Source organism: Leucopleurus acutus (genome assembly GCF_964270905.1).
Source record: "Leucopleurus acutus genome assembly, chromosome: 19".
In the NCBI taxonomy this organism is placed as follows: Eukaryota; Metazoa; Chordata; class Mammalia; order Artiodactyla; family Delphinidae; genus Leucopleurus; species Leucopleurus acutus.
In genome coordinates, this window is record NC_139161.1 from 51,195,701 (window position 1) to 51,210,749 (window position 15,049).

General features: G+C 57.2%; 1 protein-coding gene across 4 annotated transcripts in view; it reads right to left on the bottom strand.

The window, feature by feature from the left end:
- Nucleotides 1–15,049, bottom strand: part of MINK1 (misshapen like kinase 1) — a 47,947-nt gene that overhangs the window by 5,493 nt on the left and 27,405 nt on the right. For 3 of the 4 annotated variants that reach the window (XM_082861735.1, XM_082861734.1, XM_082861737.1), the window contains exons 2-17: nt 11,388–11,453; nt 9,728–9,784; nt 9,511–9,636; nt 7,389–7,499; nt 6,880–6,970; nt 6,352–6,482; nt 6,004–6,058; nt 5,785–5,863; nt 5,356–5,531; nt 4,821–4,890; nt 4,249–4,459; nt 2,480–2,596; nt 1,525–1,713; nt 1,156–1,329; nt 585–845; nt 55–140 (exon numbers count right to left, since the gene is read on the bottom strand). In XM_082861735.1, the coding sequence (XP_082717861.1) occupies nt 55–140; nt 585–845; nt 1,156–1,329; nt 1,525–1,713; nt 2,480–2,596; nt 4,249–4,459; nt 4,821–4,890; nt 5,356–5,531; nt 5,785–5,863; nt 6,004–6,058; nt 6,352–6,482; nt 6,880–6,970; nt 7,389–7,499; nt 9,511–9,636; nt 9,728–9,784; nt 11,388–11,453 (2,000 nt within the window). The remainder of the gene's footprint in view (nt 1–54; nt 141–584; nt 846–1,155; nt 1,330–1,524; nt 1,714–2,479; nt 2,597–4,248; nt 4,460–4,820; nt 4,891–5,355; nt 5,532–5,784; nt 5,864–6,003; nt 6,059–6,351; nt 6,483–6,879; nt 6,971–7,388; nt 7,500–9,510; nt 9,637–9,727; nt 9,785–11,387; nt 11,454–15,049) is intronic. The other variant, XM_082861736.1, reaches the window with a different exon arrangement.

The window sequence follows — 15,049 nt, forward strand, 5'->3', positions numbered from 1 at the left end:
CTCTGCCCCCCACGCCGCTCCCTGGGCTGCCGCCTGCCCGCACCCAGGGGTTACCTGGCACGGACAGCCTGGGCTGGCCGGGACCCTCCAGCCCCACTGGTGTTAAGGGCAGTGGCGATAGATGAGGTCCTCTGAGGCACCTGAGGAGAGAAGAAAGGAGTCAGTGCTCTGTGCTGGGCGCCTGGCGGACACTTGTCCTCATGGAGATGCTGGAAGGGCCCCTCCCCACCTTTACGGAGAAGCACACTGAGGTCGGGGAAGCTAATGAATTTGTCTAAGGTCAGGAAGCTGAGAAACAGCAGAGCTGGGATCTGACCCAGAAAGTCTGGCCCCTGGCGCTCCCCAGACACCCTGGGCACTCTTCCACTCCCATATGCACCACGGAATCACCGGGACACACTCGGGTGGCGGCCCGCCCACCAGACATCAGGGTAACGCCTGCAGGACGCGCCGTGCTAGACGCCTCGCCCTTCTGTTCCCTTCCAACCCCAACCCATGTCTACCTCGCCTGCCGCCCGCTCCCCCTCCGTTCCCCTCCCGTACTATTTCTCTGCCCTTGTGCGGCTCAGCAGGGCTGTCCTTACCTTGGGAGGGGCCTCATTATCAGGCCGGACCCAGGCTGGGGGGTTCGGGCTGGGGCCAGGCCCTTCGGAAGTGGGGTCTGAGTTCTGGCGGACGACGCCTCCTCGGGCACTAGGCGTGGCAGTGGGTGCGGGCACGGCGGGGTCGGGGTCGTGTGAGGCTGGGAAGGCAGCCAGGTTTCGGGTGGGCTGGTCCTGCAGGGACTGGGATCGGGGTACAGGCGCTGCATATGGCTTCAGTGGGACCCGGTGTGCCACCAGGCTCTGCGGGGAGAGACCAGGGAGGGTGGGCTGCCTGCTCTGTGGCACGTCCCCACCTGGGAGCTGGGGCTTGGGCTGGGAGGAAGGGGCAAATCAAGCCTCTGGCTTCCAATTATCCATTGAAAGGGGCTCCTAGAGCCCAAGAACAGGTAAGACACAGAAACAGATGTGTGCAGCCGCCTGTCTCTGCCCACGTATCCTGAGGTCTGTGATCCCTGGCTAAGGGCGTGTGCATGTGTGTACACGAGATGTAGCTGTGCTGCATGAGGCCCCCTGCGTCTGCGTGTTAAGACAGGAACAGGGAGAGACTCACCTTGTGTGGTCCCTCCTGGGGCTCCACCGGCCTCTGCATAGGAGGAGTTTGGGAAAGGGGTCCTGGGGGCCCAGGGGAGGCCTGGGGGACGGGGGGCTCAGGCCCTGTGCTGCCTGGCTTGGTCTTGGCCAAGGGAGAGTTCTGCTGCTTGTTCATTCTCGTTCTCTCTTCTACCTGTGATGCAAGAGGATGCCAAGCAAGACAACTTTTGTCCTGTTCTCAAAATCGAGGTCCAGACCTCTCCAGCCCTCCACCTGCGCCGCGTGCCCCTTTCCCCTGCCCAGCGCCCGCCTGTGCGGAAGGACCATGCTTGCAGCTATCAGGCCCCAGGCGGATGGAGTCTCAGGCGGCAAAGGGGGCAATGAGTACCTCTCGGGCCCAGGCCGGTTTGTCAGCAGGGTTAATGCCCCGACCGTAATGATACAGGGGCTTCCTGTCCCCGGGCAGGATCTGCTGCTGTTGCTGCTGCAGGGACTTGAGGTAGGCGTGCTCCTGCTGCAGCTGCCTCTGCAGGCGCTCCGACTGCCGCTGCTCCTCCAGCTGCTTCCTCTTGTATTCCTGGGCCCAAGGGTAGGGAGAGAGGGCTCAGCAGGGTGTGGCCCCGGAAGCTAGAGCACGCATGCCCTTCCTTTTCTCCAACTGCCTAGAGAGGCGATGTCTTCCCTCGATGCTGGGGTGAATCCCTTCCCCTGAAGGGTTCCCATCCCATTCCAGCAGAGACACTGAATACGCATCTTCCCAGAGGAAGCTGGGGACCCCGTTACCAGCAGTAGGGCCTGTTCCTGGAGCAGCTGTTGCTGAAGGATCTCGAGCTGTCGCTGCTCCTCCTCTAGCCTGTGACGGATATACTCCTGGGGGGGCGGGGTGGGGGGCAAAGGGCAGGGAAAGAGGGAGAGGCAGAGGGGGGCGGCGGCGGCAGCGGAGGAGTGGGCGGACAGGGTCAGTGGGGTGAGGATGAGGAGGCGGTAGAGTAATAGAGAGGCCGGGTTGGGGGTGGGATGAGCCCCGCAGAGAGCAGGGAATGAGGAGGAAGCCGGGGTGCAGGCCCCACGAGGGAAGGTGCAGGGGCCAGGGGGCAGGGGTGGGGCAAAGAGATGGGAATGAAGGCACAGAGACAGGAGGAGGGCAGGGAGCCAGGGTGGGGGGTTGAAGGGTGGGAGAGAACAGAGAGAAAGAGTGAAGCTGGAAAAGATAGGAGGAATCTCGGGGTAGGGGGAGAAGGGGAAGGGGGCTGGGGAGCAGGGGAGGCAGGCAGCGGGGGCGGGGGCGGGGGTGGGGTGGGGTGTCCGGTGTGCGCTGGGGGCGTGCGCTGGGGGCGCTGTACCTGCTCCCGCTCGGCCTGCCGCCTCTCCTCCTCCCGCCGCAGGGCCTGCATGTCCTCGCGCCGCCGCTGCTGCTCCTTCTCCTGCAGCTTCCGCTGCTCCCGCTCCCGCCGCTGTTGCTGTGGGGGTAGAGTCGTGTGGCCTTAAGGGCTGCACCAGACACGGGGACAGCACAGCCCCAGAAGGCGGACCCACCCCGGCCCACTTCTGGAAAGCGGATCCCTACTGGACAGTGCGGGCTGGTCTCCATCTCACTGGGGATGGAGGTGAGAGAGGGTGGCTTCAACTTGTTTCTACAAACCTATCTACCCTCACGTAAGCGCCCACGGGGGGCTTGGCTTGCGAGAAACTTGTGTCTAAGGTGGCTGTGAGCTTCAGCCTACAGCCACTGAGAGGTTGACTACTGCCCTTGGGCGGGCCGAACTGCATAAAACTGTCTGCTATCCACTCCTCCACCAAACAAACAGAACCTAAAGTCAACAACAACCTCCCCGCCCCCCAGCCCCACTCCTGGCCTCTCAAATCTCGGCCCAAAAGCCCGAAGGGAGTGGGCCGTAGTGCTAGCCCTCAGCCACCAGAGGGCACCAGGGGCCCATGCACAGAGAAGCAACTTCGGGACCTGGCCGGCAACCTTAAGTGAATGTGACCTGGGCTGCATCACTACTAGCCCAGGTCACATTCACTTAATAACTTTCACAATCTTTCTGCTTAAAAAAAAAAAAAGAAAGAAAGAAAGAAAGAGCACAAGCCCTAAGGATCCAGCAGGCCTGCTTCAGGAAACACCTTGGTAGACACAATTTTTGGTTACTCTGCTACCTGAATACAGTATTTATTAAGAAGAATTTTTACTAGGTTTTCCTGCAAATCATTCTTTTGTTCAACCAAGATAGGGGCCCACTTTGGGGAGTAGTACATGGGCAGTGCAGATGCTTCCATCTATCTCCTATTGCTTAGATAACTTTTAAGTTCAGCTCTCCATGAACTTTGGCATCATGTAATTGTTTCAACAAAAAATCCATCATTTAAGGCAAAATGTTAACCAATCTATACACCTCTTCTTCCCCCACCATGACCCCTCCAAAATAAATAAATTTAAATATAGATGCATCAGATACAAAGTATTTTTTAAGTTGGTGATTTAAAAAACTGCCCCTATTTAAAAATGAGATTCTCAAAAATAAATAAGATTCCCTATAAATTAAAATGAATTTCTCCCACCCACCTCCAATGAGTGCGATTGACAAGCCTGTACAAAGCAAATTTAAGCCTAAACAACCAAAGGTAAAAGGAGGGTCTTTAGAAGGATCTTCTTCATGTTCAAAGGGAGCAGCTGCTGGAGAGACCGATGCCCAGGGCACTGAAGTGTTAGTACACAGACCCCCAGCTCCCCGGGACTGAAGGTAAAGGAGCAGACAAACCCGGACTGGACGTTTACGTGCAGAAACGAGGAGGGGGGACAGTGTGGCTTTTCAGAAAAATCTCTGCTCTGAAGGGACGCTGATGGTACAACCACCCACGTAGGGCTGGCGGGTACGCCTAACAGGGGACAGAGCCCTCCTATACAAATCTGAGAGCAAGAGGCTGGGAAGGCCCCACTCACTCCCTCTTTTCCCTGCTGTCCTAGGGGGACCAGGGGTAGGACCAGTAACCTGGTCAGGAGGCCCTTCCGGGAGGACCCCGCCCCCTCAACACCCTCCGCCCCTCGAGTGCCCCGCCCCCTCAACACCCTCCGCCCCTCGAGTGCCCCGCCCCCTCAACGCCCCCACCCCACCTCCTCAACCCGCCGCCGCTCTTCCTTCTGCTCCTCTATGCGTCGCTGCCGCTGGTGCAGCAGGTGCTTGATGTGCGCCTCTGGGTCTCGCTGTTGCTGCTGCTGCAGCTGCTGCTGCTGCTTTAAAGCCTCAGAGTTGCTCTTGTTCTCCTGCTGGAGCCGGAGGAATTCCCGGCGGAGGGTCGACTCCCCCGGCACATTCATGATGGAGCTGGGTCAGGACCGCACACGGAGGATCGGGGTCAGAACCCACCCTCATCCCTGGGAGCCCTAAATGGGCGCTTCACCCGACCAGGCCAGACGGTCTGCCTCTGGCCACTCCCGGGTGACCTGCCCTCCCTCTGCCCCCTTTCAGGCCCTGATTCCTTTAACATCCCAGCCTGCAGCCCTGAATCCCCCTCGCACACCTCTTGCTCATTCGTTCGTTCCATTCCATCTAGCACCCAGGGATTCCACCTTATGGGTCTACCTGTCTGTGCCCACCACCCCCAGACTGAGTCCCCAAGCCAAGGACCACTGTTGCCCCCGCAGACGGTAAGCGATGGTCCCCAACCTCCGCCTGCCAAGCCCACCTTGGCTCTCCTTCCTCTCCATGGCTGTCGTCTTCCTCTTCGCTGCCACTGTACTCATATTCTGTCTCCTCTGCAGGGGGGGAGATCACTGCTGTTTCTTCACCCAGTGCCCCAGACCCCACCCTGGGCTAGGGAAACCTTAGATGGGGATAACCAATAAGGTCTGTCTGGATGGCCACGCTCCTGGGTCCCCACCCGCCTCCTTGGAGTAACGAGGTGATGGTGGGTCGCAGGTTTGGGCCTGGACACAGATGCGGGATTAGACCCCACCGTGGGGGGGATGCGGTGGGAGGTGTACATGCACTCACACATGCACGTGCTCAGCATGAGCCCTCATGTGGAAGGCGGACTTAAATCAGGTGGTGACAGAGGAAACAGCCCCCTGGGGTTGGAAGTTTGGGAAAGGAGATCTCTTTGGACAGGGAGACCTGGGGCTGGAAGGGGGCCTGAAGGGGAGCCAGGAGGAGCCAGGGCTGGTGAAGAGGAGCAGGGGCTGTGTGTGTCCCAGACCCGCCACCTCCCTCTGCCCACTGACCTTTCTCGCCTCGTTTCTTCCGGGATCGGTCAATGTGGTCCTTGAGCTGGATGCGGACCTGCCGCTCGGTGGGCTGGTCGCGGATGAACGGGAACTTGAGCAGCTGCTCCGTCGGTGGGCGGCTCAGGTAAGTCTTGATGAGACACGTGTCAATGAAGTCGATGAACTTCTTAGACCTGGAAACGATGGGGGCTCACACTGGGAGGGCCCCCTCGGAAGGGGGGTGATTCCAGGAGGAAGGGGGGAATCCACCCTGACTTCCCTCCTGTCTCCCCCGTATCCCAACACCAGGCTCCTGGCTCCCCAGCTGCAGTGCCGCCCCCGCCCGCCCCCTCTTCTCTGGTGCAGACCCAAGCCTGGGTGCAGGGGGTGAGGTGGAGCCCTTGTCCGAGGGCCTCCTTCCTAGACGCCAACCCCGCAGAGACCTACCATTTCTTGGACTTGAGCCTGGGTGGCGGGTTCCGGGGGATGAGGAAGAGGGCTCGCATGGGGTGCATGTCACACAGAGCTGGCGCACGGAAGAGACGCAATCAGCCCCTCCCGCCGGGCCAAGAGCCTGCAGTCCTCCTCGCCACAGGCCTCCCGCGACCCACCTCCTCCCTCTAGCTCTTTCTGGGCCCTCCCTTCTCTCCCAGGCTCTGCACTTACGGGGAGCTCCCTCTGCCATCTCGATGGCTGTGATTCCTAAAGACCAAATGTCACTCTGTGGAGGCAAGAGAAGAGGGACAGGTGAACGTTCCCGACCACTCTTCCTGGTCCACGCCCTTCCTGAGGCCCCTGTGCTCCAACCTGCGCTGTCCTCCAACTCCCCCAACCTTCCCATCCGTACTTTCCTGACCACAAAACGTTCCTCGACCTCTCACTGCTAACACGACCCTAGGTCGTCATTTTGCTCCCCAACCTGCTCAAGCTCCCCCTATTTTTCAATCCACCCACTGCCCCCACACCTCCTTCCTGCCCTTGGCTGCCTCCACGCGCCTACTCTCTGCTCCGTACCCTGTAATCGTAGGTGGCATCAGGGTTCTCATCGCAAGCGATGACCTCGGGGGCCATCCAGTAGGGGGTCCCAATGAAAGTGTTCCGCCTGCCCACGGTGCGGTCCAGCTGCGCGCTCACCCCGAAATCCACTGGGAGGACAGAGGGAGAGGCTGTGATGGAGCACCACGTCTGCTCCCTCGTCTGTGCTGGCGTCCGCGAGTCCTACCTGGCCACTCCCGGCCATCTCTTCACCCCATCAACATCCCAAAGACCCTGACTTAGTCTTCCTGCGTCTGGGGGAAAAACCAAGGTGAAAGGACCAAGGGACAGCATTCCAGGTGGAAGGAGCCAAACAATCCCATCTCCCCAGAGGGGCCTGCACAGCACCTGGGACCTAACAGGGAGCAGGAAAAACAAGTTCTCGGGTGATTTTCAGCAGAAGGAGAGGAGCAAACCTCCCAGCCCATGGGTAGTTGGACTTGGGCCACCGGAGGGAATGAATAACGGGGCCCATTCCGTGCTGGAGGTCAGGGGGCGTCGGCGTACCTAGCTTGACCTCGGCATTCTCTGTCAGTAGCACATTCTGTCCCTTGATGTCTCGGTGGATCACCTTGTGGGCGTGGAGATGGGCCAGACCCTGGGGCAGGAGAGGGGGAAGGAGCCTTGGTGTTAGAGGACAAGGATGTGAGCCGAGGGGAGGGGGAGGCATCAGTCTGGGCTGGGCTGGGCTGAGGGAGCTGCCCCTCTCCACCCAGGGGCCCAAGTACAGGCTGAACTTTGCGGGGAGCTTCCTCAGAGTGGTGGCTCTGGAGAATCCAGCTGCCAGGTTGCAGGTGGAGAAGGGGCGGTGCTGGGAAACAGAGGCGCCCATTTCCTCTGAGTGTTCCCCAAGGTTGGCACTCAGCCTCCACCCCCACCGGCATCAGGCCCTCTGCTCCTTCAAGAGGGCACAGCTCCATCTCCTTCCCCGTGCGTGCGGGGAGGGTCCACGTCCAGGGAGACACTCCACAGGGGCTGGCCCAGGAGGAGGAGGCGGGGAGGGCCCTGGCACTCACCCGGAGAATCTCCCTGCAGATGTAGGCGATACAGTCCTCCTTCAGGGCGTTCCCTTTCGTGTTCTTCACCAGGTCTGTCACAGAACCAGCACCACAGAACTCCATCACCAGCTATGGTCCCAGGGAGGCACCGGAAGGAAAAGCATCTGTCAGGCAAGGCCTCCTTCCCCTGCCAGGCCCTGGAGGAGGACTGGAGTCCTTGGGGCCAGAACTGGTATGAGCTGGAGAGCAGGGGCCGTGAGACCCCTCATAAAGGCTACAGAACTTGCTGAGATTAGGGAAGAAAGGGGAAGGGGACACACCTGGGAAAGGCAAGGTGGGCGGGCTGAGGGAGATGGTCTGGGTCCTGAGCAGGAGCCCAAGGAATCCCTAAAATTGCAGACAAAATGATGTGGGTTTGTGCATCTTCCCTGGGGAAGGGTCCGAAGCTTCCATCAGATCCTCACTGGGGTCCATAAACCCCAAACGGTTAAGAACCCCTCCTCTGGAGCAGGGGTCGGCTAAGAACCCCTCCTCTGGAGCAGGGGTTGGCTAAGAACCCCTCCTCCGGAGCAGGGGTCGGCTAAGAACCCCTCCTCCGGAGCAGGGGTCGGCTAAGAACCCCTCCTCTGGAGCAGGGGTCGGTTAAGAACCTCTCCTCTGGAGCAGGGGTCGGCTAAGAACCCCTCCTCTGGAGCAGGGGTCGGCTAAGAACCCCTCCTCTGGAGCAGGGGTCGGCAGTCTACGGCCAGGAAGCTAAGCGTGGTTTTTACATTTTTAAATGGTTGGAATAAAAAAAATCAAAGAAAGGGGACTTCCCTGGTGGTCCAGTGGTTAACATTCCATGCTTCTACTGCAGGGGGTGCGAGTTTGATCCCTGGTCAGGGAACTAAGATCCCACATGCCACGGCCAAAAAAATTTTTTTAATTTTTAAAAATATCAAAGGAAGAATCAGATGAAATTCCAGCCTTGGTGTCTTACATAAAGATCTTTGGGGATCCAGTGACGCTCCTATTCCCATGTATGCATTATCTATGGCTGAGGTGAATAGTTGTTGGAAACTTTATGACCCACAGAGCCCCAGATATTTACTGGCTGGCCCTTCACAGAAAAAGTTGGCCAATTCCTGACCGAGAGAGAAGAAAGGGGCTAAGAGTCAGAAGTCCCCAGGTCTGCTAGAGACAAAACAGTGCATGGGGCTACCAAAGAACTGCAAGAGGGAACCTGGGAGACTTCGGCAGAAACTATGCAAACAGGCAGGGCCGAGGCAGGGAGATGAGAAGAGCTCCCGGCTGGTCTCCTCTAGGGACCCAGAGGCAGCGGCCAAAAAAGTCCCAGGGGATCAGTATGCCTGTCCAAATGTTTTCACCGTACATTTTCTAAAAGCCGCATCTAACGCAAAAAAAAAAATGTTGGCTGGGATACATATATTTGTGTGCACACTAGAGGTAATTTGCATACGGCCTGCATCTGGGGCCTCCAACTCCCACAGCAGAGCACAGGGGGAGGAGGGGAGGATGGTGTCCATCAGGTCCACAGCGGGGCACCTGGTCACTAGCGCTCAGCTTCTAGCCCTCAATGATCACCCACTACACACTACCTGACGTGTTACTCACCTTTCTCTCTCTGTGTGTGTGTGTGTGTGTGTGTGTGTGTGTGTGTCTCCCAAAAAAAGACTAAGTGCCTTGGAGGCAGGGACCACAACTCACGACTATCTGTGCAGGGTGCATAGAGGGTGCTCAATAAGTACTGGTCTGGCAACTGCTGGGAGGGGGGACCTGGCATGAGCCCCAGCCCCCCAGCCACGGCTGTGCTCCCTTCTCCCTCTCCTCTGTGCTGGGCTGAGCACCAGAAAGGGTGAGGCTGGGGAATCAGCTGGCACCAGTGCCCAGGCTAGGGAGGGCGACGACTCTTAGGAATGTTCTTGGCCAGGAGAGAATCTGGGGGAGGCCCAAAAGAGCTACAGCAAGCTGTGGCTGAGTAATCGTCCACAGTTTTGTGCACTGCCAGGAGGGGTTCGGGTCTTGCCAACACTCACAAATATTTTGATGTGTTGCTTTCCCAGGAGCTGTGCACAAAGGCGGGAGAATGGATGGACTAACTGGGGGAGGGGCAGGTGGGCAGGCCAGGGGCGCGGCTCACCCAGAGCTGGTCGTCGTTCCCAGGGGGGCTCTTCTTGATGAAGGCCCCGTAGTAGGTGGCGATGTTGCGGTGGTGAGAGTATTTTTTCAACATGTTGATCTCCTGCTTGATCTCTTCCTCCTCATCCTAGGTGAATTCGGGGAGGTGAGCCCTGAGAGTCCCTCCCAGCCCCCTTCTCAATGCTCTGACCCTCCCTCTGCCCCACACAGCTCCCTACCTCCGTGACATCCATGACCTTGATGGCAGCCAGCTGCCCGGTCTTGACATGCCGACCCTGCGGGACAGAGAGCCAGGCATGGAAGGATCAGGGTCTATGCTCAGGAAGGGCTTAATATGGGAGAGGCCACAACTTTTGGCTGTCTTCTGTCCTACAAAGTGCCCCTCGGGGTGGCTAGACACCTCAGTTTATGGGTTGGTCATAGACAGAGGGCTGCAGGAAAACCACCGAGGCTGGATTCCAAGTGCTACGCTGGATAAAGATGAAGGGTCTCCTCCCCTGAAATGCTCAAGAGGGATGAGCGAGAGACCCTTGGGCTCTGCTCCAGGCACTCTGGCTTAGACGTCCCAGTCGGAAAGTTAGAATGGGGAGTAAAAGATACCTGTCCATCCTCAGACGGAGCTGGAGGGAGCTGGGGGACGAGGCTGGGAGGGCTTTGCCTCTCCAGCATCTTCTGTGCAAGACAAACTGCCTGGGTGCTTTCCTGATCCGTCCCCTCTGGTCAGGAGGCCTTTCCCAGAATCACCACCCCCACAAGGCTTTTTATTATTGTCCACAGGAAATAACAGAGCTGAGATTTTAGGGAACTCGGAGGAACACAGAAGGGCTGACTGACATGTCAATGCCATCACCAGTGCTAATGGGAAGAGACTTCTTCTAGAGTGTGTCCCTGCCATCCCCCCCCACCGCCCCCCATCCTTCCGAAATTCCTAGCAGGAGCCATCTCAGGCTTGGGTATGAAAGTCCAAGGCTTCCTGGGAAAGAGTGGGGTCGGGGTATTGCCAGCCATGGATTATTTTTATCCTCAGCAGTCTTTCACGACCCCAAGCCCAGAGAAGCAGTAGAACACAGAGCTGCTATTTCCATGGCAACAACTAGGCAAGAGATGGGGGGATGGGGGGGCGCCTGCTTCCCAAAGCTTACAGGGAAGAAGGGTAAGAGACAGGCGGGTGGTCCCAGTGACCCAGGAAACGCAGGCCCCTGAGATGCAGAGGAGACTTGTGAAAAGACCGAGCATCATATCTGGAGACAAGGCAGCCAGGTATGTGCTCTGGGGCAGCACCTGCCTTGAACATCTCTCTGCTGCAACTGCCTCCCCGCAGTCAAGTGTGACCAGTGGTCAGACCACGTGAAAGGGCTGGGCTGGCCAGGCTAAAAGCCACAATCAGTGGTCAAGGAAATGCCACTTCTGTGGGGGGAGAGGCGGCCTCAAACGCAGAGGGCCTGAGCGCGGGCTCCAGCCCTGCAGCAGGCCACTCAGGGGAGCTCCAGACAGCTGCTTCCCCTCTGCAGGTTACCCACTAGGTCCCACCGACCCTGGGTCGTCTGGTCTCAGGAGAAGCCAAAACTGCACCTCTGAGCTCCGACGCACACGTCCGCAGACCCCTCCCCCTGCTCCGTGTCCCTGTCCCAGACCCCACCCAGCTCCAGACTGTTCCTGCCACACCCAGGACTAGTTCTAACCTCAGGCAGAGCCCAGCCAGAACACCCCACTTCTTGCTGCTTCCTTCCCTCATGACGTTTATCCCTCTCCTCTCCCTCCCTCCCTGGCCTTCCGCTGCCCTTTGCCAGGGCCCCCCGCCCCCCTCAAATCTCCAGGCTGGGGCCCGCTCCAGAGGAGGCCCATGGGGGTGGGCCCCGCTGCTGCACACAGCCTCACCTTGTACACCTGCCCGTAGGTTCCATTGCCGACCACCTCCACCAGCTCAAAGATTCCAGCAGGGTCCTGGGGGGGGGAGGGAGGAAGAGTAAGGCGCCAGCACCTCAGAACAGGGCCATGTAGCGAGAAACACGGAAGAGCTATTCAACCAGGAGACGAGGGTGAACACGACTACGTGGGGCTGCAGGGGGGCCTGGCGGCCAGGTGCCCTCTTCCGGGGCTGGGCCAGAGTTCATGTTCTAGGGGAAAAGTCAGAAGGAGGGGAGAGAAAACGGAAGTCAGAGCCCCTCTGGCTATCCAGACACGCGGCTGCGTCCACACTTGGTGACAAACTGAGAGCCTGTGGCCTTGTCTGCACCACGGGGATACCTGAGTACCCACCTCTGGGCTGGGGTCAACTTCAAACGAGGCGATGCCCATAAAATGCTTAAGACGGTGCCTGGCGCAAGTTATTTCATTTTAGTTTTTATTACTTAGTTGGTTAGTTAGTTTTGGCTGCATTGGGTCTTCCTTGCTGCACATGGGCTTTCTCTAGTGCGGTGAGCAGGGGCTACTCTTCCTTGCGGTGCACGGGCTTCTCAGTGTTGTGGCTTCTCTTGTTGTGGAGCACAGGCTCTAGGCACCCGGGCTCAGCAGTTGTGGCTCGTGGGCTCTAGAGCGCAGGCTCAGTAGTTGTGGCACACGGGCTTAGTTGCTCCGCGGCATGTGGGATCTTCCCGGACCGGGGCTCGAACCCGTGTCCCCTGCATTGGCAGGCAGATTCTTGACCACTGCGCCACCAGGGAGGGCCCTCTGCTTCTTAATAGCAGCACAATCTTCACCAAAGTCCACCTCTGCAGCATCTTCTTCTCCCTCCCTTCCTTCTCCACCTCACACTCACCCTGTCCTTTCTCCCTTCAAGATGCCCATTTGTCTCCTCCTCTCCACTCCTGAAGGTGCCACCCCAGACCCATCCCTTCACTCCTCCTTCCCGGAGCGCCCGCCTCGCCATCCTGCCTTCTGCTGCTGCTGCCAGAAACAGCACTTTCCTGATCTTACTCCTCTGCCCAGAACGGGCATGGCCCCCCGCTGCTCACGGAAGGGAGTCCCAGCACCTAAGCCGGGTATTTGAAGTTGCCCCATCATTAACCAACCGATAAATATTGCCTGAGTGAGTGTCTATATCGGCCCTGCGCTGGGCTGGGCCCTAATCAGGGGAGACCTGTCAGGTGACTTCACCGTCTTTCATTTATCCATTGAATACTTATTGTGCACTGACTGCGTCACAAGTCCTCAATTAGGGACAATGGGGATCTCAATGGTATATGAGAACCATGGATGGTCCCTCAAGGGCCTTATGATTTTACAGACAGGCCAAGCACCCCACCATGGACATGCTGCGGTTTATGATTACACGCCATGAGAGCAATCGACGGCACTCAAGTCTGGAGTAGAGGCAAGAGCGCTGGAGAGTGACTTTCTAGCGGGAACGGAGCTGTGTGTCTCCGAGCAAGTATTTAACTGTCTGGGGCCTCATCTTCCTCACACAACTGAGAGGAAGCTGGACTGGGTAAAAAGTCTGCTCTGCAGTTTCTGGGGACAGAATTAAATTCAGAGTGGGAAATCTCAGGCAGGCTCCCTGGAAGAGGTGGTATCTGAGTGGTGACAAGAACTGAAGAGTGGGGAAGGCCAGGCCCTGCTAAGGGACAGTAGTTTGGGTTTGGATGTTGAGTGTGAGATGTTAGGGGATGCACAGAAGTAAATGTCTAACAGGCAGCTAGAAACAAGGGTCTGGAGATAAAGATTTAGAGGACGTTTGTGAGTGTGAGACATGGTGTCCAGGGTGAGTGCACAGGGAAAGAGGACTAGAAGGGCCAAGGCCAGCCTCTGAGGAAGGGCCACGTGCTGCACACCGGCGAACAGAACAGACACCAGAGGGGAGGCGGTCAAAGAGGACTGAGAGAAATGCCACTGGCCTTAGCACTGGGGGAACCACTGGGCATCCCTGTGGAAACTGCAGCTGTGAGAGCAGAAGGCAGACAGCGGGGGCTGGGGAGGCAGGGTGATGAGGAAGTGAAGGCTCTGGGTGCAGCACCCTCTCTGGAGAAGTCTGACTTTGAGAGGAAGGGGGAAAAGCAGAGGAGGCAGCAGGTCAGACACAAGGGTTTGCAAAATAGGGAAGATCTCTCATGCTTATGGAAGGGAAGAAGACAAAAAGAGAGGAGACTGATGATGCCTGACGAATTGATTTTTTAAATGATATACATGTGTGCATATGTATGTATGTATGTATTAGTATGTAAACTGTATCTTCCACTGGATTACAGCAATGATGAAATACAACAGTGCCTATTTCTCCCTGACGCACATACCCAAGGATTCAGAATGCCCAGAAATGAGTAATACCACAGTTCAAATACGATTTATGCCATTGATCTGGCTTTAAATGTGGGCCCTTCCAATATCTGCCTGTCCTTGTGCCTGGCCACCCTCTTCGATGATGATCTAGAAGAGGCACCCCCAGAGGGAGGTGCTCTGCTCCTGGGAAGCCACCAGGCGGTCCTGGTCGCCTCTGCACACAGGCACAGCTCTGTAGCGATGCTACTGTAGGCCTTCTCCAGCTCTTTCCCTTGGCGCTCAGACTCTTTGTTCTCAGCAGCCTGCTTCTTGTCCAGCCAGCTGCTGGGAGGTGGAAAGGGATGGGGACAAGGGTGCGGGTAACTAATGAAGGAGGGAGAGAGAAGGACAGGAAGAGATGAGACGTGAAGGGACACTGGTCCCTGCCTGAGATTCCCACTCTGAATTTAATTCTGTCCCCTGAAACTGCAGAGCAGACTTTTTACCCAGTCCAGCTTCCTCTCAGTTGTGTGAGGAAAATGAGGCCCCAGACAGTTAAGGACAGGAAGAGATGAGACGTGAAGGGACACTGGTCTGTTGAGGTCAAAGAGGAAGGAAGATGGGGGAGCTCCGTGAATACCCAATGACCTTGACTTAAATGATTATGTCAGAGGGAAGATCTTCTGCTAAGTAGGAGTGTGGGGCTTGAGGAATGAGGTGGAAAAGCTTGGAACAGATGCTACACAGGGCCCTTTAGGATATGTAAGAATCCTAGGATCCTACTCCACGGATTCTGAGTTGGCACCGTAGGTCTGGCGTGAGGAGCAGGAATCTGTATGTTTAACAGATGCCCTGGGTGATTCCAAAGCAGAGGGTCAATGGACCCATTCAGAGAGACCGAGCTGCTTTAGGGAGTTAATAACAGGTGAATGGAAGGTACAGGACTGTCGGTGAGCAGCAGAGATCTGAGTGGAGTCACAGTGCCGGAGTGCTACAGCTCTCCTACAACAGCTCTGCGGCAGCTCCGTCTGCACTGACTCGACTCATGCCCCCTTTTCCCTATGTTCACGGGGCCGACCCTCCCTAGAAATGACCTCTCTCGTCAGCCAAGCCAAATCCCAAGGTTTTTGTTTGTCTGATTGTTTTTTGGTTTTTTATTTCAAGAAATCTTCTCTAGCCACTCTAGCCCACCACAAGCTATCCAACCCATGAATTTCAACTTCAATTTCACATATTAATCCCATCCGTCAGACTGATCAACGAGTTCAGCAAGGTTGCAGGATGCGAGAACAACATATGAAAACCAATTCTATTTCCATATACTACAATGAATGAATTTCCAAAAA